Source organism: Bombus pascuorum, chromosome 5, assembly GCF_905332965.1.
Source record: "Bombus pascuorum chromosome 5, iyBomPasc1.1, whole genome shotgun sequence".
Lineage (NCBI taxonomy): Eukaryota > Metazoa > Arthropoda > Insecta > Hymenoptera > Apidae > Bombus > Bombus pascuorum.
In genome coordinates, this window is record NC_083492.1 from 3743995 (window position 1) to 3767818 (window position 23824).

At 35.3% G+C, this 23824-nt stretch overlaps 2 protein-coding genes across 6 annotated transcripts in view; one reads left to right on the forward strand and one right to left on the reverse strand.

The window, feature by feature from the left end:
- Positions 1–23824, forward strand: part of LOC132906613 (hemicentin-1) — a 430126-nt gene that overhangs the window by 380583 nt on the left and 25719 nt on the right. For 3 of the 4 annotated variants that reach the window (XR_009658013.1, XM_060958937.1, XM_060958935.1), the window contains exons 15-17: positions 381–398; positions 1845–1985; positions 19383–19504. Coding sequence is in view for 3 of the 4 variants with exons in the window: in XM_060958937.1 (XP_060814920.1) it covers positions 381–398; positions 1845–1985; positions 19383–19504 (281 nt within the window). In the remaining variant the exon portion in view is untranslated. Of the gene's footprint in view, positions 1–380; positions 399–1844; positions 1986–7178; positions 7216–12858; positions 13275–16625; positions 16734–19382; positions 19505–23824 lie in introns of all 4 variants that reach the window. The other variant, XM_060958938.1, reaches the window with a different exon arrangement.
- LOC132906619 (monocarboxylate transporter 10) overlaps positions 1–23824 on the reverse strand; it is a 176127-nt gene that overhangs the window by 77883 nt on the left and 74420 nt on the right. The window lies entirely within an intron of this gene.

A 23824-nucleotide genomic window follows, 5' to 3' on the forward strand; every position in this document is an offset into this window, starting at 1 on the left:
GGACATTCACTCTTCGACTTTTAAACCGTTATCATTCCTTCGAAGGAAAATGCAACATTACCCTGGAGGATATGAATATCCAAGCGATTAAATAAATCTACGATAAACATTTTTCGGAATAGTTATTAAAATTTTCATAGAAATAGCTTCGTTGTAGCTCGTAATTTAGCATATCGAAGAGGTACATGTGGCTCCCTTAACAGAAAATAGCTCAAAGATCTAAATTACCTAGCGTTGACTTAAAACCATGAATAGTATTAAAACTGTACATATATTCTGCGCGATATCGATGTTTAGTTATGGTAATATTTAATAATATTTCCTTCGACGAATGATTAGTAAATAAATAAGAAATATTGTACATTCTCGTTTCTTCTTAGCTCACCATGGACATCGAAGTAAGTTCTACCATAATTGTTGTATTAAATATATTACGTTTCAAAGTATTAAATATTAGACTGTATTAACGCTGATTTCTTTTTTATATCATTTTTCTGTTATATTGTCACAAGATATGTATGTAGGAATGATCTCGAGAAAGAGACGAGCAGAAAAGAATTTCGAAATAATGTAACAAAACAGAAAGAAATATTCTCAACGCCTTTGTTCTTTTTGAGCATTTCTGTTCGCTCACCACACACGCACACACACACAGAGTCGGTATGGACTCCTCAAAGATGCTTTTCCAAGATCAAAGATGATTATATTTCATTCCTACATGTATATTTGTCATAACTGTAACAAAGTTTCAAGTAACGAAAGGCTAAAATAATTCAAATTGACGAAACGATACAAAGAACAATTTTGTCATAAATTAGCGAAAAGATCTTAGAAATTACTGTATTTACCTCTTTCTCTATTCAACGATTTGATTAACTATATAATCCTGTCCTGTAAAACCATATTGTTCTTTAATTTATTAACGAGATAATTTCTTCGCGTGGAGCACTTTTTAAACACTTTTTTGCTACGATAAAGATCGAGAAACTTAAAAAGAGTAATTCGAAAATAATCAGTTGAATAAAAAACGATCGCGATTATGTTGTTTTCTCCTCAAGGTAGAAAAAGAAATTTTATGCTTTGCTTAGCCCTAAAAATATTTCATCGGGTTTATTTGATTAAAATGGAGCACCCTATATAAGCACATAAACTCTCGTAATAAAGGTAGCTTCTGGTAAAATATTATAGAGCAAGAGAATGGATTAAATATAAGCAGAAATATGAAAAGCTTCCCTTGAGACGGGTCGTCTTACTTTCTGTATTTATAATATTTCACAGCTGTCGCCGAAATTTGAATTGCAACCGTTCTGCCGACTGTTTTATTTCGTAATCAGGAAACGGAGCCTACCGTGAAATCTCGTTGCTCTTATTTCCACAGAAAAATTTTTAAAAGATCTGCAGAAAAATTGTTGATCCATCGAGTTTTAAGGAAGTTGAAAATATGAAAATTTTAGAAATGTAGATATTTAAAAATTTAATAAGATTTCTGAAAACTATCTTCTTTTATTATTATTTTTTTTTTTTAATAATAATCTTTAAAAGACTTTCAACTGCTTTCAAGAGCTTTTACCGTTTATATATACTCTTAGTATTTTCAATCACAGAGTTTCTAAAATTGCTCTTCCAAATATTTATAATCTTCGATACGAGTCTTTTCATTCGAAGAATCGTTACAGTAAATGCTACTAGGTCCTTTCTACTGTCATTTAAAAATCTCAATGTTTTCTAGAAGGAAAGCTTTTGTGAAAAGTTATAAAAGAATTTCTTATTTTGTTCTCCAAGTATTTCAAGAATAACCACGAGCTATGAAATATTAATTTTGATAAATTGATCCACGTTTTCAGGTCATATACCGTGGTGGCATCAACTGGAAGGAAATCTTCTTCTGATAGTCATCGTTGCCGCAGTTGTCCTTATACTTGTGATAATCATCATTTGCGTGGTGATCTTCATCGTTTGCCGACGCAAACGAAATCAGATGAAATGTAAGTTGCCCTTTCTTTCTAACCATGTGATTGTCATTGTGATTTGTTGTTCACAACGATTCGCATGACGTAGACCATCGAATGGACTTTCTTCGAGATTCTAACAATGTTACAAGACTCGTTCAAAAATTGGAAATACGTCGTACAAAACTAATATAGCTGTTGAAAGAAATTTACGACACTTGCAATTAATCGAATCAAAATTCCTTATTATAATCTTTATTAATATTTAATAACCAGAATTGGCAAATTTTTAGGTTTTTTAATTTAATTATTCTCTGCGATAATATCTGGATAAAGTTAATCGTTAAAAGTTATGCTAAAATTTGAATATAAAAATCTCGAAGAAATCCATTTCAAAATCAAACGATCATCACGATAGGCGAACACTTCACACACACGAACACGCACGCACACATAAACACACGCACACACCTGAAACATGATGACATAATTTACATTGCAGATTGTTCTACGACAAATAAGCATTATTTAAATCATCTGGCAGTTGCATCAGCGACAATGTTTTGAGACAAATATCGTACCGTTGTTCCCACAGAATTTCCATAATAAACGAAATTTACTAAAACATCAGAAATTTGCATAATATACATAATTCGCGAAATTCAAACTTATCGGATCAATTTTACAACCTATCCGTTACACGTTCCGACGAAATTAGTCGTACACGTCGTCACTGGGAATTTACGAAGCTACTGGTAACAATGCAATTTCATAATGACCATCGAATCGTTGGTAATTAACGCTGGCATGGTAGCGTTGTTCCATTGTCAGGATTGAAAAACTGCGAGCACGTAATGCATATTTGTCGTCGTGGCATCTCGCGAGGGGTGCAATTCATACGTCTCTAGAACAGTTATTATCGGGATAGGGATAAAAAGAAAAAAGAAAAACAGGAGAAAAGGAAGAAAAGCAGAAAACGATGATAACAGGTTGCGGTAATTTTGTTCCAACACGATTCGGTTCTCTCTATGCATACAGTGATCATTAGAATCATTGGCACGGTGATTAAATTTTCCTCTTACATTCTCTGTAAATCTGCGATTAGAAGCGTTCAATTTCTTTTATAAAACGCAACTTCTCCGGTCAAAGTTTAAATACGATCGATTATTGCTGTTTATAATCTCGTGATGTGAAAATATAAAAAATTACCGTAACGCGGTCGTAATCAAAACGCTACACACGTATATTTTTCTAAACAACAAATAGATATTAAAAAGTCCTTTGTATCATTGGCTTTAGTACAGTATCCAGACTGCAAAGTATTCGGTTAGAATGACACCTTCCGCGGGCTTTTGAGGTAGCCGAAGCCGAAAATAAGGGTCGTTTCTCGTGAAAAAAATGCGTCAAAAATTTCGGTCAACTCGTTGATTTTGACTTTGAATTTTCATAGATATCTTTTTCTTTCTTTTAATTTAATAGTTTTAACTCGCTGTATGACTCTATATACATTTGAATCGTGTCGCGGAATCTTGATAATCCAACTAGAATCACGATTAACGGGAAAGCTTGTGCCGACTATGCGCTTACAAGACGTTTTTCGGTAGTTTACAGCTTGCGCGATTACGATCTCGGTGTTGTTAACGATGGGAAGGCTGTCGAGCGAGTGACGACATGAAAGTTGCCGAACGCCGGCGAAACGAGCAGTAAGCGAGACGGGGTTCGCTGCGGGACGGAATTGAGAGCAAAAACGCTAGATCCGACGCCGTGTCGAGGACAAAAACGCTAGATACGGCACGCAATGTTAAAACCCGCGAATCCGTTATGGTCCCCAAACACGTTCAGTTTAGAAAATGACTCTCGTTTAATACCGTCGAAATATCGTCGAAAATACACATTCGTCAACAATTTTGCAGTCGGCTACTATATCATATATTTTCGTTGTATTCTGGAATGTGCGAATTATTTCATCATTTTATTATTAAATAACGAATTATTCTGTCTTAGAAAGCGAAATCAATATCGTACCAATTTTTAATCGTTGCTTATGACGCATTTAAACTTTATATTGAAAAGTCACGTTTTACAAAGAAAGGTAATTAATGGTGCTTTTCGCGAATTTCCACGGATTTCAGAAGAAAAGCTAATCCATGCTCGTACTTTCGTGAATCACTGTACGCATAACAGACCATACGTTACTCTTTGTGCAACGAGATCTCGTTTCGCTGATATCCATTCGCTCGTTTTACTCGTACTGTTTACAACGTTGTTCAATCTAACCAGAGTAAAATGGAAAGAGAGTAACGGAGACTCATAACGATCGACGCATCGCGTTCGTGACACAACGATGTACACGATATATCGGGAATCGGCAACGCTCGAACGCTAAAAACGCGATGCTTGTGTTTTCATTGTTTCGAAACCACTCAACGACTTTTTTTCACGGTATGAATTTTCTCTCAGGAGTTGACAAAGTTAATCCTACGTGCTAAGTTTGCATGTTTTGCTTGAGTTGAGTTTGAAAATAAAAGAAAGAAAAGAAGCAAAGAACAGGAGATAACGTAAGGATGCCCGACCGATCTAAAAAGAATGGTCGAGCAGAAAATTATCTTTTTCTCTGTTCTCTTAGCTTCTGTATTTTGTATAATTGAAGTTGTGGCGTTGTCGTGTAAGGCCTAGGCCCAAAAATTCAAGAATCTGTTTGCTCGTCGAGAGTATTTTTTACGATACGTCGAGACGTTGTTCACCTGTATAAAGTTACATTACTATCCATCCGACCTAGTTGCAGATATTCAATCGATCGATGTTACACGAATAATAGAATTTTAGAAACGCTAGAAGACGTCAATTACAGAAAAATGTACGAAATTTTGTTATTAAAATTCTGTAAACTAAGTTTACCTAATTACAGTCATAATTATATATATATATACATATTTCTATATGTAATTGATTTTTAGTGCAACAAGTTCTTCAATATGATGACAATACAGTAATATAAAATCGAATATCTTCTGCTGCTGCAAACGATGAAATTTCATTTCTCTCTTGTACAATTATTATTAAGTACGGTATATGATTTGGATTAATGTTCGTACGATTGAATGGCCGCAACTAGACCTGCATAAATCATGCACTGCATACATTATTTTGCGTTGTTATTATCGCATAGTTCATGCTAGTTACAGAAAACAAAGCATGTCTATTATGTTACGTAATCATATAAGGTAGATGGACAATGCGAATTTCCCATTTGGATGCAAAGACAAGTACATACATGTATACAAATTATTAAGCATACGAACTCGTGCTGCGCCATTGTAACAAACGAAGAAACATTGCGTTTCACCGACTGCTTCGTGGACATTTTTACATCCCCTTCGTTCGTGCAACTAATTTTAACGTAAATTCATTTTAACTAATCTTACATATAAAATGCGCTTAATTGTGTGTATTGTTTATATACGGAAGCAGTATAGAAATTTAATTAATATAAAGGTGTAGTATGGAACGAACCATCTTTAGAAACAGCAACATTTTTCTCTGAAATATATGGCTTTTCAAAAAATATATTCGGTCAACGATGTCATCGATAAAAAATATTGAAACGAATAATTTATCACATCGTCTCGTATTTATCAAAATCTTATTATCATATTTTCGAAAAAAGAGGATATTCATTTTGCTGGACGATTAAAACGAATGAATTACTGGGGATTTTAATCAACTGAATTTTTATGCGTCAACGAGAAGAATACTTTTAATAATATGCACGTTGCGAGTTTCATTTTGGTAATCGCGATACATCAAATTGTCTTATAATAATTATCTATCGTTATATGACGAAACAACGTTATAATATTTCGTTAAAATACAATGATACACCCTATATTCGATACGCGATCACTGGCATTGGCTGTCGTTGTTCATAAAATCAGATCGATATTTTCTGTAGACGAAAGAAAACAAAATAGAAATACAAATGCTGAAAATCGAAGAATCGTTTCTTCCATTACACCATTAAAGCGTTATTTTAAAATGAACAACATTTTTGACAGTCGTTCTGTTTTATCGCATATTTGGTGAGATTGAAAGAGGATTATTTATTATGAATCACTGCTAAATGATAAAATACTGACTATCAATGAATATTGATTGTAATTGGATTTTAATCTTTTAACGAAGCAATCGAATTGGATTTTACCTATTGATGAAAAGCCAACAAAATAAAAATTGTCGAATTTTGTACAAACAGTTCAATTAATAAATATAATATAATTTTTCTATATTTTACTCCAATCGTTAGAAGAAACGTTTTTTAATGACGAGAAACTGAATATCTCGCGTCATTGTTTAAAAATTATTCGAAAGAATTTATTGCCTAGAAAAATGGAAGATTACTCCGAGAAACGGCCGTAAAATTATTCAATAAATGGCAAAACCAATTATATAGAAAGGTCTTTAAATCTTCTTTAACGTTTGCTCAAACCCATGAATTTTATAAAAGCCCTCAATTATTTTAGCGAGTTTAATCTTTCGTCGGATTCGCATAATTGATACAATTTGAGGCTTTCAAATGTAAGCTATGTCCAATGGGAATTATATCCCGATATTACGTCATGAATTAGTACACCCATTTCGCTATCATTGCTAATGTGTGTACCATTTGTCCGCCGAAGAAATCATTTCCTGGATATAATTTCTATTAGTCGTAGTATACAATCAAAAACCTCAAATTCCAACATCCAATTACTAATCTCGTTAAAGCAAATTTTTCTTAACTCGACCAACGAAATTACAAATATCCCAATTTTAAAAGTTCGCCAATCTAACTGGATCTCGCCATTCTACCTCAAATAAAATTCGCCACGCAACAACGAACGAAATGGATGGTAAATTCTCCGATGAAAATGTCCTAGAAGTTGCACTGGTCAAAGAACAACAACCGAAAAAAAATGTATTCGCCAAGAATCTCTGGCCACGGAATAGCGTTCGGAACTGTTCGAACGCGATCTTCTTCTTCGGGAAGTTAGCCGCCGTTAATTAAATTCACGGCGTCGTAAACTTCGAACCGGAAAGAACGTCTCTGATTAAACAGGGTCGCGCTCACGAAGCATCATTTCCGGTTGGCGCAGCACGGGTCTCGTTCTTCGGTAGTATCTCACTAACACAGAAAAACTGATTCGTTTTCTGCTCTACTTTTTTAATTTGGACTTGCTAAACAAAACACAGACAGTAATCGGGTGGTCGAGCTGGAGGAACGTGAACAGTAAGTACGAAAACGCAGAGCATCCTAACACTTCTCGCTTCTCTTTTCTATCTTCCGTTTCAATTTCTCTTACGTTATCTCTTCACTGTTTTCTCCTTCCTTTTTCTTTTCTTATCGCTCTTCTTTCTTATTCTCGTTGTTGTTATATGCGTTTTGCGATCGCTGGCTTGGCTGTCTTTCCGTTGCATAACAGCGATCCCTGTTATTTCGAGAGGTTAGCCTAATTTCCGGCCGCTTGATGCTCGCCTCGGTAGGGCCGCGATATTGCCGGAACGTGCGCTTCCGCTTTCCACCGACAAGAAAATGTATTTTTCGCTTTATGAAATGGCTGCACGCGCAACGCTACGCTAATAATTCAGGAGAATATTCGGCACACTGCACGAACACAACGCATACACAAGCTCACGAAAGTATTCCAATAGACACATTTTATGAATATATGTATTACGTGTGTTATATTTGCATAACTTGTAATTAGTACTGTTACGAGACTCGACTGTTATGATTACGTTGGTAAAGTACGTTGCAAGCTAATCTTTAAATATTTATGAAAATTATGAGATATTCAGTGCAAGCGTATATTTCATTTCAAACATTATATTTACAAAAATTAAATTACATTAATCATTAGTAAATTACATTGCATTAATAAGCATTAAATATTCATTGCGATCGTTTGTAATATTTATTATACGCTTAAAATGACTATACATGCTGTGTACTGATCTTTTATTTATATTTATATACATATGTCCTTACGATAAATATCTTTCAACTTTTGTATATGTTTCAATTGGTTTCATATTTGACCATTATAATCGTGTCAGTCTCGTCTCGCTATAGTGCTAAATAGAATTTCAAAACTGTTTATTTCACATATACGATATGAATATGAAAGTTTTCTGTGTTAAAATACTCAAATACTTTCGAGAACCAATGTATACACGTTTGGTGCGTCATAGATTGTAGGTTTGTGTGTGTGTGCGTGCGTGTGTGTGCGTATGTTTTAACGTATCCAGGTCTCGGCTGTTAACCCGGGATACCAACCCGACGTAGGTAAATCTCGTTATACGATTGATCGATGGAATTATCGGCTTCGCGTATCGTCGGTTTAACAGGTGACGCGCAACACCGAACCGAGATCCTGTGAACTCTCGTTTAGATCAAGTGGAAGGATCTCTTTTTATAGCTCGAATTATGGATAGGATGCTAGAGAAATGGATATCTTTTTCATAATTATTTCGATGAATGTAGCGTTTCTATGTGTTGTTTCTTGTACGGTTTATGTGAAAAAGAAAAGTCTATGCGGTGAAGTACATTTGGGAATAGAAAATGGATTTTTGGACGAAGCTTTGTTTGTTAAGAAAGTCGTCTTTAAGGATAGTTGTGCAATACATTGTTGTTGTCATCTTGTTTTATTTAAAACGTCGTATCTTTTAAAAGAAAAACGACGAATGTTTCCTGTCAACAAAAATGGGGTTGACGATCATGCTTGAAAATATATTAGATACCCCGAATAAGATATAATTCTGTTAGAAAATGTTTTAGGTATTGAAAGAATTGAGATCTAATCAAATCGTAAATACGAAATCTTAAAAGAAAAAAAGAGAAAGAACTCGTATCTTGTACTTCCATTTGATCTCCTTATGCAGAACCATCCACTTAATGCATCAACCTTCAAGCAATCTCTGAAATTCAACTGCAAAGCTTAAAATATGTTTCGGTGAATATTAAAAGCTTCGCAAGGATTCTCAGATCTCTTGTTAGTGAAACACCAAATATTAACCACCTTAATCTTCACGTCTGCACTCACCCTCCACTTAACCAAACATACCAAATCACTTCTGTAAATCTTCACGGTACATCACCAAATATTTTTACTATACACACACACACACACACACACACACAGATACACATACACACACATGCACCAGCATATCTGCAAAAGCTTCGATACCACGGTAATCTATTTTTCCAGTACTTTAAACGACTGTTTATCACGTAAATGGAGTCTCTATCGCCATATATATATATATTATATTAATCGTATCGTGGTGCTGAATGCACGTATTATAAGCGCCATGACTTACCGTCTTTATTGGTGTGCGTTAATGTAACAGCAACCACTGTGATATGTGTAGTGTGCACGAGATTGTCTCCGATCTCCAATCTCACAGGAAGGTCCTCTCCAGCCCCTTCCTCATCCTCCGCTATCCTCTTCTCACCCTCTGCGTCTTTCTTCCTCTCTCTCTCTTTCCCCTGTCCTTGTCTTCCTCTACGCCTGAATGCATGTCCTGTTGCATAATTTAGTGACCACTTCCGGCTTATAATAGTTTACTGTCGAAGTCTGCATAGAGGTAAGTCAGGTGAGGGTCGCACGTGCAAATGAATAGGGTGGCAAAGTTCTTTGTTATTCGAATGTAGCACTGTGCCCGTTGTATTGCATAATTTAGAGACGATTAGATATACTGACTGGCCCTTTTCCTGTCTCTTCGTCGTTACTACTTCGCCTCTCTTTCTCTTTCTCCCTTTCTTTCTCTCTATTACGCTCTGTTACAATAGCCCTCTATTCTATCGGGTTCGCGGAGACACTTTTGGAGGTGAAAGGTAGGTGAAGGGTTGCATGCTCGATGAGTAGAAAACTCTCTTATTGAGTTGGCTGTCGTTCAAATCGTGACTTGAAACGAAGAATCCTTTTGGCGGCAGCGAATTTTTCGGCACGCCCCGTATGCTACTCCACGCCCGGTGAATATTTAACCAGCATACTATCGCCGCGTCCAGCTCGATATTTCGATATAAACACGCGATTAAATTAACGCACCACGGTGTTGATATTTCTTTCTTCTTTTTCTTTTTTCTTTTCTTTTTTAAGGTACATTCAATTAACCAGTCTGCGCGATTATACGAAGAAATTATATTTTTTCTGGTTTCGTTTTGTTCCGCTAGAAAAATTTATCGAGGGAAAACCCCGTAGGAAAATTATTCTGTTATGTTTATGACATACTTTCTACAATACTGTCGTTACACCATAGTTTATTAGCTAATGATATTAATTAATTCGATATACTAATATTGTCTTCTCGTTTAAAATATAAGGTATACTAAAGACGTTATTGCTGCAAACAATACTTTTTATTATACGCTCGTAGAAATATTCATGGAAGATGAGTGGAACAATTACGTCTTCCTTTAAATTCTCGATACAATCGTCAGAATTTCATTTTATTTTCACTGCGCTTTCCATCGAGGTGAATTCGATATTCGACGTACATCTCCGGTAGAAACAGCGGCAAATTAAAAAAGATTGACTGGCATTTCACTGGCACGACGCTTTTGATGAATTGCCAGCGTCCACGCATATCCTATGCATATGCAATTCATCAAGTACGAAGGGGAAAAGGTCGAATTTTATTATCGACATCATCACGATACCGCAACTTTTAGAATTTCTACTTAGAAAAAACTTTGCGTTTAATCTATGACCCTTGTGTTTTTTCTACTCTTCTGTTACGACAACCTACATTTACACCTTGTTTAATTAAGCAGGAAAAGTATGGGTTTTATCGTTATACCGTGATTATTAGATTTCTGAAAGATATCAGTTAGATATTAAAATCTCATATAAAATAATAGAAAAAATTATTAATAATTAATAAATTACTAATAATTAATTACTTGATAGATCTTCAAGAATCTATATTTCTTTTCGATCCTTTTATGCAAAGTTATCTTCGCGAAATTATCGTCGATCGTAGATCTATAATTCACGGAACGTATCGTTAATTAAGAGGAAGAAAAATTACGAATTAAAAGCGATCTCACGTAACAGAATGATTCGTCGGAGGCTGGTGTCTTTCGTGACGTCGAATACGATAGGAGTGAAAAAAATATTTGAGAAATGCTTGAAACGGAGTGGAACGATCGGTCGAAAATTTAATTAAAAAGTTAGAAAGAGCAGACACGTGTGCAGACGGCGCGTAATGCCCGATAGATGACTTTGTACGAAGCAGAGAAAGAGAGAGAGAAAGAGAGAGAAAGGGGGCAACCAAAAGGATTCTTCGTCCATTTAATTGTTATCTTAGAAAGTTAACCTTTTTAAAGTGTTGTGTCCATGTTATCCCTGTTACCAGCGTAATTCGAGTATCTTAGGAAAAGTTTCGTACAAATCTGATTAAAAGTAGGAGTTAACGTCCTTCTGTGTTATTTTGGAACTGGCAACAATAAAACGCGCAATTCTTCTTATTGTTAGTCTCGCGACAGTGAACGTGTTCGATAATACTTTGAAATTCTCTTGGCTCTCCGTTTTATTCGCACATCCTCATTGTACGCTTTCCAGATTTTAATGCTCGAACAAATTGAAAGCTTTGCGTAACAGCTAGTAAATCGCGTGAAAGCTAGGCAGGAAAACGACAAAGATTAATTCAGCATAATTTGCAATGTAAATTACGACTGTTATCTATAACGAATAACGCTTAGGTTGAATTAGATCGAATAGAATTTTTCAGATATTTTGTTGCAATTAACAATGACAACGAAAACATAGATTAGTGTACTGAAATAACGAAGAAAGTGAACTGAAAATTCTGAGAATCGGAACACTGATTCGTGACAATTTTCGGTGGAAACTAAGATTGTCAATAACGAACAATTTTCTATATATTACTTCGTTACAATTAATAATAATGACGCAAATAGAGATTATCGTACTAAGATAATGAACAAGATGCGTCGCGACGATCCTTATCTACACGATACCCTACCCTTATTTCGGTTAATTTTGGTAAATTGATGCTTTGAAATGATTAATTACTATAGAATCCTATACAAGTGAAATTGATAACCCCAGTAATAGATTGCCTGTCTGTAACCTGAATAATGTAACACCATAATCCTAACAATGCATTTCATCCACCTTATTCAAGCGCACATAATAAATCTTCATTCCTAAACAAATTAACCTAATTCATCACCAATAAACTCAATGATATCTAACCTGTCAATGATCAAAAAATATGTCATTCTAACCTTTCGATTTGTCACGACAAGCTGGGTTTCTCAGACGTATTCGCAAAAACTAAACCATAAAAATTAAAATAAAATTAACAATAAAAATACTAGGAAGAAATTGAAATAGGAGCTAGGAACGTGTTTAATTGATCAACACAATCTAAGTGTTTCAGAAATTCTTAATCTCTGTAGTGTAGGATCATTTTTTATTTGTTTCTTGTATGTCCTATACAGTAATTATTGGATTGGCAACTAAGTGATTGCGAATTTTGTCATCAGGTGGTAATGACTTAGTTGTTAATCCAATAATTACCAAACTATTCAGATCTTCGTCGACTCTAATAAAAACTGCCTTTATTGAAATACCATTGAAGAACATTTTCACTGATGTTAGAGAGAGAGAGAGAAAGGTAGTCAAAGCAAAAGATTCAAAGAACACACGAACAAAGAAAAACCTTCGACCAATTTGCCTCTAGACCCTTTAGCTTGTGATAAATCAGACTCCTAGAGGATTCTCGTCTCTACGACGGTAACAGAAACGATCGGGACACAACACTACAAAGCTGAAGCAAGTTAGACGATAAACATAAGCTTTTGAAACCCTGAAAAAAAACGTGATCGTTGCGAACACAGTCCAGACGGTGGGCCACCGAGTCCAACGGTGTCCTCTCATTCAACTCAAACAACGGTGCACCCAACGGCCGCACCAAGATGGCCGCTGAAACCCGGGGTATTGGTGCACATCAATCGAAGCCACAGCCTACGGTCAGGTCTGAGCGTTCGCGCGAACGAATCCCTACGAAACGAGCTGATGAACAGACGTAACGACGAGCCAACTATCGCCGATCGTTTCATCGTCGAGACGACGATCGCGAAAGTCGCCGGTGGCAAAGTATTCCGAAGGCGTAAGGAACACCCGCAGAGGAGCATGACCGTGTCCGGTCTGCATGACGAGGGTATGCTTGCCAGAGCTAATAAAATTAAGGCGATGTTTGGAGTGCAGCTTAAAGAGCAGGCCACTTTGCCAGGCATTTCCAGAGAGAAAACAGGTGAGTCCGTGCAAGAAACGCGTTACCTACTGTGTAGAGACTGTCGCTTTAGTGTTGGCACGCTTGGAATTCCGATGAACGGGTCCCGAATGTACAATAACTCACAAAACTATTCGAACACTTGTAGAAACCTTTCATAAATATATTACGTGCGTTATACGAAACATTCTGAAATCCTATTAGCATCGTAATTAATTTATGCGTTATTCGTACATTATACGTACTTATTATATAATCCAAGATGATTATTCGTCGTTGCTTATATTGGTATTTTTGCTAAATATATCAAAATTTGATCGATATAATCGTAACAGTCTTGTCTCGTAGTAAGTGAAATTGAAACGTGTTTTATCATATAACACGTACAATATGTAGGCACAATGTGTGATATGTTTTAATACGTTTTATATAATACATAGAATATATATATTAAAGGTTTCTATGGAAAGTATTCAAATACTTTATCGAGTCACTGGATCCTTTTGCGCGGGTCGGTAATCAGCTGGCCACTGGTTCGTTGAGAATTTTATCGTGACGACGCAGCTGTGTTTTAACCGTTTCGTGGCCAGAGGAAAAGCTTAATTCGATTATAAAGGATAGGAGCTCCGTGACGGATAGCATATCTGGGAAGTAAAGGACGGTGGAAAAATTAGGAAGTAAAAATGTAAATTTAATGCAAGAAGCTTAAAGGTCTGTGGATCGAGAAATAAAGCTCTCTTTGTGCCGGTGTGTTAACTTTGTGCCGCTAATTACTCTTAAAAGCGCTGTCGTACTTCGTTAATGCTCCCAGATATTACTTTATCCGTTTTATTTTTTTAAATCGTGTCGAAGATCGGACCGTGATCTTGTTAGATTTGTTCTTGCTAAACCTCCATCGAGGTTTCAAATGCTTAATAAAGGAAAAAAGCTTCTTAAAAAGTGACGTTAAAATCTCACCTGGTATATTTATACTTGATAAATAATCCGGCATTTCATAGCGATTAGACCATTCTGTTACCACTGTGTGTTACATCGTGTCGAGAATATCATTGACAGTACAGATACAAACAACGTACGATGAAAACAATTCATATACACGTGTACTCGATTAAATAACAAATCGGCTTATATACAGAAATAAAGAATAAATTGAATCGCGAGAAATTTCAATGGTCGCATCTCGAAAATAACGACTCAATGGCACCGTTAAAGTTTTATCATCGTGAAAATTCGAATTTCAATCACTTCAAATCCGTAATCAAATCTCTTCTGCTAAAGTATCTTTACGTTTCCGGCGATGCGATGTTTCAATCGCGAGAAGTTTAAAGGTACCCGGATTCGCAATGAAATTGCAACAAATTCCGATTTATTAAGCAAATTACCCAGCCATGCTTAATTAAAACTAGGGGCTGCAATTTCGCGGTGCTCGCCCAAGTGTATCGAATATTTGATAAACGAATCGACTATGTTAAACAGACTCGATGTTCGTTCGAACGAAAAGTTGTATAACGTTTGCGTGCCGATTTGCCAACATTAAAAACTGTACAGTCGATACATCTCCTATAGGCTACCTACCATTGAATACATCATATTTCTTGTTAAACGTTACGGCTTCATTAACGTTAAATGCTCAACGATGGAAAAATTCTAGCTGCTCGATGTCCTACAAAACGCAAATAAATTACTTACAACTGAATATTTCAATAATACCAATACCATAAATTTATCGTCACGATATTTTCCGTTATAGAGCTCGTCGAATATTTCCATCGTTGGAAAAGACGTATCCATATACAAGATAATTTTTCTTTTTTATAGAAGAAGTATATTTTTTTCTTATCCATTATCCATTGCAATTAGATAATTTCGATAGGAAATAAAAAAAATTGGAAAGTCTTTTTATAAATGCGTGTGTCAAAATATGGATTTCTTGAGAAAAATGTTATAAAAGTAGAATGGAAGAAAAATGAAAAATTTGTACGAAAAGTATATTTAAAATAATGTATTAATAATACTTAAAATGTCCACTAATATTTTTCATGTAGATTACCACGATGTAGATTATGCTTCAATTACATTACTTAATTATAATTTGCATTCTGTGTTTTACGTAATAAATGTCATCGATGGTTTTCATCGCGGAAAATATAGAATATAAATTAAAATTACAACGACCCAAAATTATACCGAATCACCAATTAAATATTAAATCTGTATAAAAATCTAAAGAGACGTAGGCGTGTTTTAAAAAGAAATTTCCAATTAATAGAATATCTGATAGAAACATGGAAGCTTAAAAAGTAGTATTAATTTTTCTCGATTATCAAATATAATTTAATCGTCATAATATTCCACGGATGCAATCCGTTCCTGAAGGTACGTTTACCAATCATATAATTTTTCTGTAATTCAAGCTCGCGTGGTACTAAAAACGAGGCACGTAAAACGTAATTCTAGATTAAAGCGCCGCGTAAAAGAAGGTAATAACGCTTGCTACCTGTAATTAGTATGTTTAATGTCGTTTGTATCAGCATGTGTATCAAATGCGAATGCTACAGGAATGAAACGTGTACTGGAAAAATTAAAAATTTCCAGTCTGCGTGTCTTCAATTAAATACCGATGCGAAAGAATTACATTTTAATTAAAAGAATGCTGTTTTATTTTTGTCATTTTTAATTCACGGCACAAGTGGAATTACGTTTTTCGTTCTTCGTTTTCATAGTAACCTTCTTTTAGTTAGTCGTTACGTGTTGGTGTCGCGATGTTATTCTCTCGCGAGACATTATTTCGCATGTTTTCTCTTCATTTAGCTAAACATTCATTCTAATTTTCTAATTACTCGACAAAGAAAAACAAACGCAATGTGCAAGGTGCCTGCAAAATTATGTTGTCACGATGATGTGAATCTATATAGAATTACGTTTGCAATCCTCGAAAAAGAAAATATACAATTTAGAAAGAGAAAGATTAACGGCAAAATACTACGAACGAATCTTAATTCCTTAAATATCTACAAATTCTTGCTTCCAAATGGATTGCTATACGTTCTCACAAACAATTAAAAATTCATCTGTGTTTAAAGTTCTTGTTTCTTTAATTCTTCAATTGCACTTGTATTATTATTCCATCGAACCTTTAAAAACGTGCAATTTATAAAATTTTTGAAGATCGAAATTTTGTCCAATTAATCGACATTACTTAATTGATATATTTGTGATTACAGAATAATACAATTACTTTTCATAAATGTTGTGCACGCCAGCGAGCTGCATGAAACAAAAATTGCTTCGCTCGTTCGGTATCGTTGCTTGTTTCTTCTTCTTCTTTTTTTTTTTTTTTCTTTCTTGTATGTGTTTTGTGTGTCCCCTTAGCTGTGACTTACAAAAGAATAGCGCCGCGGCAGCGGATATTGCATGCAGAATCATCGTGCGAATTGAACCGAGGCAACATCTCCCGTAAGCGAAAAAAACCAGGCGCAGGTACGTACCAAGAATTCGTAGAAATGTGCATGATTCAAGATCTAACAGTCTGTAACCGGTTTTCTTCCCTTTGCCATCGACCTCGGCCTATTTTCTTGCGAACAAGCATATTTTTCCAAGGTGTAGTGTTTCTACGTACAGGAGACTTAAAAACGTGTGAAAATTATTGAAAAATCGCTTATTAAACGTGGAAAGATTAATAAAACGCAACACGAAATTTTAGTAACGATTAAAAAATAGCATAACAGAAAAGAAAAATGTGGAAAGAACAGGTGAGCCATAAAATACATATTTCTTTTCCGTTTGGAATATATTGTTGCGTGCATCGTCTCAATAATTTTCGAGCATGGTTGCGGATATTGATTAGAGTTATAAATTCAACATTGACGGCAGCAATTTCATGGAGCAAGCACACAATTTGTAAACAACCACAATGTAAAACATGAAAAGAAGGAACGCGTGAAGACTCGCCTTCTCTTTCATATTTATAGAACGCTTCCAACTGATCTGTAATTAAAGTGGCATTGAGTTCAAGACGCTTCGAACCACATTCAAAGTCCATTAAATCAACATATAGACATTTGTACATACAGAAGTGAATACATATTTTAGAGCAACCTTGTTTATTATATATTATAATTATTAACTATATATATATATATATATATATATATATATAATTAAATTCAGCTACAGCAAGATACTGTCATACGGTACTATTTCAATTAGCAAATACAGTGTTTATACAAATTTCGAAGCAGTGAAATCATACAAACTTTACAATTATTAAACGTATATCGTATAGAATAAGTAAATTGAACCAAAACAATACATTATCATTATTACAATTATCGGTTGCAATATTTGTAAAAATTTTCAGTCGCTAGTATAAGATACGATAATCGTGGAATATATTTAAAAATAATTAGCCTTCGTCGTTTGCGTTTCAACTTTGCAAGTTTTGCGATTTAACATACTGTCGAAAATAATATTTCATCCGGCGAATATTTCCCACTTACGATTGAAAAAAATTTGTAGTCCGTTCCAGATCCCAGAATCATCCTCTATGTATGTACATACGTACTATACTGTTTAATTAAACGATTCATTTTGATAATGGAATCGTTGTAACGTAGCATACCGATACAGCGAGCTGTGGGTGGAAATTATTGTTTCAATACGCTCTTTCGGCGTAATGAAACGAGCTTCTCGGGTTTCTCCACGATCTCGAATCTGATTCGCGTATTTTCAAAATATGTGGGTGACGAGGTGACTCGCTTTGGTGCACGTAAATGAGCAACGTGACATTTTTACCGGCGATTCGAGCTGCGATGGAAATTGAGAAAGAAAATATTTGCAGGGGAATCGACGCGATTCAATCTCATTGTTGATTCGTTATAAATCCTGTACGTATAAACATTCGCGTGCAAATAACGCGCAACGTATATACACATAGACACCGTATTTATGTACGATACATAACTACGAGATGATTGTTATTTGCGTAATTAAAGCTCTGTGTCGGGCGGCGTGAAAGTACTTTGCGTAAAGCGTCCTAATTTGTTATATCGGGAAATTGTTATGTAATTTATCGTTATCTGGAACGAGATGGTCGTTGAAACATTACGATCGTCGTGATAGATACGTGAATCGTTGTTGAAATTCTAAATTGCATATTATAGTTACAGTAATATTTTTCTCCAATCGATAGTTCTTTTATGTTGATAGAATAATTCCAATCGGTCTGTTCAAAACGTTGCAGATCAATTGTCTATGATTAGAGTTTTGTTTGCTTTTTTTTTAAAACAGTAGACTTAATTTGGAATCTACAAATTAACAATTATTATAAATAGAGTATGTTAGTATAATAATAAAGGAATAAGATAAAATTGAAACTAGTAGAATATGACATATTATTAATGTGTCTATGAATACTAGATAAATTATAATATATTTACTATTAATACATAGTAAGAAACGAGTAAAATGAAATTTAAAGAATATAGGACTCGAGATATATCACTTCCAAGTACCATTACATTACAGTGACAATTATAACACAATTTACTTTACTTAGAAAACTTAGAAAACTTGTTAATCGGAATATTTGAAAAAAGACAGTAACCACCAAATATATTAATTACAGACGAATTCTGGGTTAAATTTAATTACTACAAAAATGACGATAGAGTAAAAAGAACGTAATAACCTACGACCAAAATTCAGACTACCATAGTTAGGTCTCTGTTAAGGTGAAATTCAACATCCGTACCGTCCATTGACAAGAGGGGAAACACTAACCAAGAGGCTCTATATATTCCTCGTTATAATTTCCTTAGCTCTAGATATAGCCACTCACACTTGTTCTAGCATTTGCAATTACACCTGAATATTTATCAAATCAATTCTCTGTTTCTCGTTGCCTTTGTCTGTCTATTGGCTCTCTGCCTCTTACCTTCGTGCACCGGAGATTTCTATTTCACTCTGAAAGTACAAATCCACTATAGAATCCTTCTTCGAGAAGGGACCACACACAAGTTTCTCTCTCTTTCCCTCTCTACTGTTTCTCTCGTAGATTTCTCACGAACAGTCGACACGCCACGTGTCCCCGTTTAATTACGCAAGATCATGTTTCGTTTGCGCTTACAGATCCCAATCAAGCTGCGAATAACAATCACGTGAACAGCGTGTCGGAGGGCCTTCCAGAGTCCGGGGCGAAGACGTTTTATGAGAATCTACCTTTCCATGGAATCCAAGCGCCGCCTAACAAGGTCAGTATGCAGAATCGATCCGTGCACGAGCATCCTTCCGTTTCAGCATGATCATCGTCCTTTTTTTTTTTTTCTTTTCATCTTTCGTTGTCTTAATACACGTTGCAATCGGCCACGTGTTGGTAACGGTGAGATGCAAATTTAGATATGAGATTCAAAAATTGAAAATGGATAAACGATGCGAAATTCTTGTGATCTTTCGTTTGGTGGTGAAGTATAGTGTAAAGTACAGGCGATGATATCACATTCCACCCTCTTGCATGATCGAATTAACCCTCGACTAATCTCGTTGGAACGTAGGTAATTATAACAATTTCGATCAAGTTAGCTTACTTGCTTTCGAGTTATCTGATTTTAATTTTATTAAAGCTAATCGCGATATTGTTTAAGCGAAAGGATTAAAGGTGTTTCGATTCACAAAACGTCATTGACGACGTAAGAAAGTTTGAGGAAGATAGGAATAGATTTGTGCTCGTCGGATAAAGACGCAACATACAGGAGAATGCGATCTCGTTATTAGAAATATTTGGAAACTTGGCAAATCGCAGCTTTCGTTGCTGCAAGATCACAAGAACGTCGCGTCAATTGTCTGTAGGTATTTCGTTACACTTTGATCATGTGTGTAAGTATAGGTTTCGTGAGTGAACAACTATACGTTTATTATCGAGGCCCGTGGTGCGCGCTACAACTCGCCTGAAATTTCCCTGGAAATAGTTGCTCTTAATCGCTTCACCGTTGTTACAAATCGTAATCTATCATTTCAAGTTTCGATTTTAACTTTCTACGGCGAATTGAGATCGTATATGAAAAGTTGATCAATCTATGTATGTTGATTAATTTCCCTCCACTGAAACAAACGTGAGAAAGCGAAACGAGCAACCGATCAAGATCGAAAGCTCGCGTTACCAAGCTCTCGCCGTTAAACAGTAGTCGACGAACGTTAAACCGTCGTTATTTAATTGGAAGCAAAGCGTTCTGGCAGCAGTTGAACATTAACCTGAACGTCCACTCGTGGCCACTTGAAATAGAACAGAGAGGAAGAAAAGACAGCGAGTTAACCTCTCGCGCTTCTCTTAATTAGCAGCGTGAAGTTAGAAATACGATAATGAAAGAACGAGGAAGTACTTTGTCCAACACCATAATAGAGCAGTAAAATGTGACAAGACGATTAGAAGGGTTCTAGTAATAGGATAAATGTTTTTACTAGCACGACCGAGGCAAGAGAAGAAGACCAAGTCGATGATAGAAACGAGGATAATTTGATAAAAAAGAAAAAGGGAGGCTCGAAAATATCAGGAACAGCCGGATGTTCGAGCTCCTCGGCCGCGAAACGCGTCACCGGAAAGTCAACGTGAAATAATTGCATTATAACAAGCTGGAGTGGTGGAGTACCGATAGTTTAGACCTCTGCTCTTTCCGAATAGGAACGCAAAGAACGTCAGAAACACTGAGCGCACAAGAGAACCTGGCGTACTGCACTTTGTGCCCGCAAGAGAGCCTTTAAGCATTGGAGAGTCAAGGTTGGAAAACGTTCTACCTCCTCATCGCTGGCGTTCAACTTCTACTTAGTTGGACGATGGTCCTTTTCACGGAGACGATTAGAAGCGATCGAATCTGCTTTGCTTTGATCGAACTTCGCTTTCAGAGCGAGATCTCGATTCTAGAGGAAATGGTTGAATATAGCGGAATAAATAGATGGAACTGGACCATTTGCAGCTGTGTAAATGAAACCCAAACATAGATAGATGGGTATAGATCGATTTGAAACAAAATAGTGCGTCGTAGACAGGTTTTTAGCGAAGGATATAAGATAGTGGAAACTATATCTAAAACTAAAATAGAAGTGGATTGCTACCCAGTAGAATGTTGAATCGCAGGTAGGTTTCCAATGAAGGATATAAAACGAAAGTATAGAACTATATTTAAACATATGATAGAAATCAAATTATACTCGGGTAATAAAATTGAGAAATTTATGAAACGTGTAGTTGATTAGTTTGGTTCCTAAGAGACTCGTATAATAATAGAACGTAACAGCAGGTACATGTTGACAACAGGAGCAAGTAGAATCGCCTTAATATCTCACGTTTAAATAAATAGCGTAAGACGAGACCGCGTACATTAAAAAATTCCTCTCGTGCCCGATATTACCAATAATTAAAAATCGAGCATAGCGGGCATATCTGCCATTAAAATAGATCGAGCCAGCTGGAAGATTAAACGGCGAATAATTCAACGTACCTAGTCGCTAGCGAAGCTCAATTTAATATTGTAACGTTTTAACCTCCTTTTTCGACCCTACCGGAAGCCTTAAATTCCACGCGCTGTCCCATACGTTAATACTTAAAGCTTCCAAACTCGCGACACCTAGTCACACCTATCTTACCCGCAATGTGGTTAACGAACAAGCGAACCATCGATCGGTTTCACGCATTAAATAACAAACCGGACGCAAGGTCTAACGATGCGGCTAATGCAGTGTCTCAGGGTGAGAAAGGTAAAAGGATACGAGAGAAGCCATCAACTTTTTACGAGATGATGCTACATATTTGACGACATGCTTTACGTTGTTATTGTCCGACCTGAACTTAAGAAGCAGCATTAAACTATATGGGATTTTTATAAATACGTGGATGTTGTTTATGCGACTTATTCTATACATATACACATGGATTTCAGTCTACTTTCTGAGTTGTAGGGAATGTCATTTTTCATTGAAACGCCTGCATATGCGCAATCGACCTTGCGCCAGTGTACGCATTTGGTGGAACAGTAGGGAACATTCAGTGATATAATAATGCCACATGTAGCAAATTGTATGTAATAAACATTATTGTATAGCAAATGATAGGCGGACATTTTCAAAAGTATATGGAATCAAGCCTACCTATAATCAAGAATGGTAAATCGCAGGTGAATAACTGTTGAATAATCAAAACTCGTGATCACTGCTATAACAAGTGAGTACACTATCAGAACTCTTTCAAGAAATAACTGTTTAAAGTAGCATATAGTAGGCGTTGTACTACATTTAATATCAATTTCTTAAGTTCTCAGGGAGTAATCGCTTCTTCTGCAACATATTTCTATACTTTCTCGGTGAAATTACACTTATTAAGAGGTTAAAGACATTTAGAAAATGTTGTTTGCTTATAAGAGAAAAAGATTACAATTCGTTATAATGTTTCCTCTTTAATCTAATATCCAAGAATAATTACTATAAACAAATTGTTTGATTTTAACATAATGCTATGTATATAAAAGTAAATGGCAAAAATACGATTACGTTCATCATGTAATTAACGCAGCAGTAGTTAATTATATTTAATTACTTTTGCATTATGGGAAAAATTAAACTCCGCAATATAGTACAGCGTTATTAATTCTTCACATTCTGAATAAATTTTTAATTAATATAGCTTCCTAATAACAGCTTCCTAATATGAATGATAACATTCATTCTTGTGTAGAATAACAATTCTATGTATAATAATAAGAGTAATTTAATTATAATAAAAAGTATCGTATTAAATGACGTATAAAAGGTACACTGTTCCATTTGACAGAAATATATTCTATTTAAAAGAAGTGTGTTCTAGAAACCTTTAAAACATCTCCAATTCCGTAGCAAATACATGTACCACGCGATGTATCATTCAAAACCATTTCATTTTGCCTAGTGAAATTTTTATCTTCCTACCTTCTATCGTTTTAAAGCTATGGCTTGACCCAGTTTCACGAGATACCCCATAAATAAGTAATCTTTTCCTTTCCAACCTAGGACAACAGTACAATAACAAAGAAATAAAATAAAATTGCTAAAACATACAGTAGAAAGTGTATAAATAGGAATATTTTGTTTTCGTAGCTCGCGTGAAATATTTAAATTAGTATCATTTTATTGTGGAATGAACTATTCACGAAATTATAATAAACGTTGAAAAAATACATACCGTTTTAGGGAAAAATATAATTGAAATGCACAACCAAGAAATTGAAAAATGTAGGCACACTTATTTATCTATGTACGTGCTCGTTACTGTACACAATGAAAGAACCGCGAATATTTATAACATACAGATATGACATGCAACTTTTTATGCATTTGTGCAAAATTTAGAGATAGAAAAATTGCACGGCACGCGAATATTATACGGTACACAAAAATACAAAAATATAAAAAATATCCAAAGAGAGTACAGCGCTCGTTACAATTTTCAACAAACAATACGAATTTCCACTGAAGTTAAGTTCTAATTTCTTCATTGTATCCACAAAAGTATAAATTCGTATGAAAATCCGCAGCCTACTTATCATTTA